Source organism: Otolemur garnettii, unplaced genomic scaffold (genome assembly GCF_000181295.1).
Source record: "Otolemur garnettii isolate 467f Iridium unplaced genomic scaffold, OtoGar3 scaffold00001, whole genome shotgun sequence".
Lineage (NCBI taxonomy): Eukaryota > Metazoa > Chordata > Mammalia > Primates > Galagidae > Otolemur > Otolemur garnettii.
In genome coordinates, this window is record NW_003852396.1 from 47,056,404 (window position 1) to 47,060,003 (window position 3,600).

At 44.1% G+C, this 3,600-nt stretch overlaps 1 protein-coding gene across 3 annotated transcripts in view; it reads left to right on the top strand.

Moving 5' to 3' along the window:
• Positions 1-1,958: 1,958 nt before the first annotated feature.
• The window catches only part of LOC100944549 (L-lactate dehydrogenase C chain), a 32,270-nt gene continuing 30,628 nt past the window's right edge, over positions 1,959-3,600 (top strand). For 2 of the 3 annotated variants that reach the window (XM_023518859.1, XM_023518804.1), the window contains exons 1-2: positions 1,959-1,991; positions 2,355-2,489. In XM_023518859.1, coding sequence (XP_023374627.1) covers positions 2,364-2,489 — 126 coding nt within the window. In that variant the 5' untranslated portion in view covers positions 1,959-1,991; positions 2,355-2,363. Of the gene's footprint in view, positions 2,020-2,354; positions 2,490-3,600 lie in introns of all 3 variants that reach the window. The other variant, XM_023518831.1, reaches the window with a different exon arrangement.

Below are 3,600 nucleotides of genomic sequence, written 5' to 3' on the forward strand. Positions count from 1 at the left end.
GCTGGGACCACAGGCGCCCGCCACAACGCCCGGCTATTTTTTGGTTGCAGCCGTCATTGTTGTTTGGCGGGTCCAGGCTGGGGATTCGAACCTGCCACCTTAGGTGTACGTGGCTGGCGCCTTAGCCGGTTGAGCTATAGGCGCCGAGCCTAGCAGGGTTTTTTCATTGCCAAGATGATATCTTGGGCACCAGCGTCCTGAGGCAGGTATACAGCTTGAATTTGCAGGCCAAGAGAGTCTCTCCCAGCCCTGTGACAAATGAGGTGTGGTGGAACAGGACTAACAAGGTGTTGCTGCCCTTATCTGCTAAGGGGTTGGTAGTTTATTGAGAAAAGTGCCATAAGAGAATTAGATGAAAGACAAAGGAAGTGGTAATAGTTGATAGAATGGTCAAAGAACGCTAGAGAAATTACCATTAATGTAGAAAACTGAAAATGAAGAATTAATCTTGAGAAGGGCTGGAGGAAGAGCTTTCCAGATACAGAGAACACCAACAGTCCTGAGCAAAGAAAAAGCTGTACAAATCCTAGTTGGAAGAGAGCGTGATGGGTATCCCGAGATGAACTTGGAGTAGGACAAATCTGGAAGGTCTTATAGATTGTCGTAAAAATTGGTTATTCGAAGTATAATGGAAAGCCATTGAAAGGTAGAAAGCAGGGTTATTGCATAACTTAAACTACTTTATAAACAAACAATACATAAATTCTCATATAGCTAATATATGGAAAATGGATTATCCTTTAAATTTTGAAAAGGGTTCAAAAGCAAATACTCCACAAAAGATAGGCCACCTGTAATCCCACGGTTGTGGGAGGCAAAAGCAGGAGGCTTGCTTAAGGACAAGAGTTTGTGACTAGTCTGGGCAACATAGTGATTCTGTCCCTATACAAAATTTAAAAATTACCTGGGTGCACACCATAGTCCAACCTACATGAGAGGCTGAGGCAGGAGGATCGCTTTCACCTAGGAGTGGATGTTGTAGCGAGCAATCATTGTGCCACTGCAGTCCATGCACTCCATCTTGGGCAGTAAGAGGCAAGAAGGGGACACAGTCTCTTAAAAAAAAAAAAAAAAAAAGGTGAAGGTCTGTTCCCTTATCCCATTCTGTTACAAATTCTGTGTACATTAAAAGCATCCGTAGGGTGGCGCCTGTGGCTCAGTGGGTAGTGTGCCGGCCCCATATAACGAGGGTGGCGGGTTCAAAACTGGCCCCGGCCAAACTGCAACAAAAAAATAGCCGGGCCTTGTGGCAGACACCTGTAGTCCCAGCTACTCGGGAGGCTGAGGCAAGAGAATCGCCTAAGCCCAGGAGTTGGAGGTTGCTGTGAGCTGTAATGCCACAGCACTCTACCAACGGCGATAAAGTGAGACGCTGTCTCTTAAAAAAAATAAAAATCCGTAGTAAACTTAGACATAACCTTTCCTTTCAGTTACTACTAGGTCTTAAAGTTACAGAGATTACGAATTTTTTAAATTCCTGCAAACAAATGGGTGGGCAAAGGTGTGATAACATGAACCATCAGAAAGTATGCTCCTCGGGCCAGGCATGGTGACCCCCACGCCCGGCCCGTGATCCCGGCACGTTGGGAGGCCGAGGAGGAGGGACCGCTTGTGCCCAGGAGTCTGAGACCAGCAGGCGCTCCCAGGAGTATTCCTTCCACCGGGACCTCCAACCTGGTCCTTCAGCGGCCGGGTGGGTAGTGGTTCCCCACAGAAACCTGCGTCCTAAAATAAGCCCTAGGCCTGGGCGGGCTGAAGGAAATGAAACAACACTTCAATAGCCCCATCTTGTACACTCCTATGGCGGCTGCAGAAGTTCGCAGCATCTGTACTCCGCACAAGCCACAAGCCGCGGCCACCATGCGCCATCGCGCCTGCGCGTGGGCCGGCGGGGGCGGAGCGTGCGGGCTGACGAAAGAGAGCCGTGCGTGGGAACGTGCGTGCGGAGCGGCCCGGGAAGTGTAACCGTCGGCTGTCTTCTGGTCTCAACTGTTGGTGTATTTCTCTTTTGTCACTTTTGTATGTTACTTAAAGGTGGTGCTTTGCGCTTTCGGGCCATCTGTACAGAGTTGCGCCAAGCTAAGCATTTGTGAGAGTCTGGTGCTGGGGTGGCCGTTCTGGCTGGGGGCAGAGAGAAATCAAAAAGCCTGTCGGTGTCCCGGTCCCTAACATTGATAGACTGGTCCCCCTGCTCTACTCTCCCTACCCTTAGAGAATCTTTGTTTTCTCCTTCACCCTCGGCTCCATCATTCTGCAAACTCAAAAAGGTAGTTCAGTGTGGCTAATACATGTTAGCTGTGCGCGTGTTTAATTTAGGAAGTTTGATTCCACTGCAATTGCATTATACCTATCAGGTTCTCCAAATGTCAACTATCAAGGAACAACTTATTCAGACTCTAGTTACGGAAGAAAAAGATGCCCAGCGTAAAATCACTATCGTTGGGATTGGTGCTGTAGGCATGGCTTGCGCTATTAGTATCTTAATAAAGGTAAGTGATAAGCGTGTCCTGTAGCTAAAAGTCGAGTGAGTACTTTTAGGTTTTGTTAGATGTTGAGTAGTTCCAGTTTGCAAGGCCAATCCCTAGACAGCAAATATATAACCTCTCATCTGATTTTGACACATTTTAAAAAACTTTTATTTGTAGCTTAACTATGTGTTGGACCTTGCTAGATTGTTTAAATTTACTCACAGGAGATATGTTATTTGGATTTTTAGTATTATATTTTCTGTGGAAGTAATTCAGTATTTAATCATACTCAAAAAGTAGTGGGTGAAAATCATATTTTCTAATTACTTATACTGAATACTGAAAAAAGTTGTATAAGTATTACATGTTTATCGTGAAACAAAAAGTATCACATTTAACAAAATAATAATGGAATTGCTTTGATTTTTCTTTTTCTTATCTGTGTTCAGAGCATCTTTTCTTGTGCTTTTTGGTCATTTGTATTAACATATTGTATGTGGAGGAATGCTTGTTCACATCAATTGGCCATTTTAAAAATCGAATTTTTTTGTTGTTGAGTTGTAGGAGTTCCTTATATATTTTGGGTATTAGCCACTTATCGTATAAATTATTTATGTTTTATGTTATGTTTTGAGAGTCTCACTTTGTTGTAGAGTGCTATGGCATCAAAGCTCACAGCAACATCAAACTCATGGGCTCAAGCAATCCTCTTGCCTCAGCCTCCTGTGTAGCTAGGACTACAGGTGCCCACCACAATGCCCAGCCAGTTTTTCAATTTTTTGATAGAGATGCGATCTCACTCTTATTTAGACTGGTCTCGAACTCCTGAGCTCAAGCAGTCCACCCACCTCAGCCTCCCAAAGTGTTAGGATTATAGCTGTGAGCTACCACAGATAAATTATTTAAAAATATTTTCTCTCACTCCATGAGTTGCCTTTTCATTTTGATACACAGAAGTTTTAAATTTTTTACAATTTTTTTTTTTTACCACAAATTAGTTGTCTTTGTGGTAACTTTTCTGACGTATGCTTAAAACTCAGAGGATCAGAAGAATGATGAGGCCCAAGGTTCATGGTCTATCTTTATACTGAAAATCAAGGTCAAGTGAAGTTTTGCCCTTTCCCTCTATGGG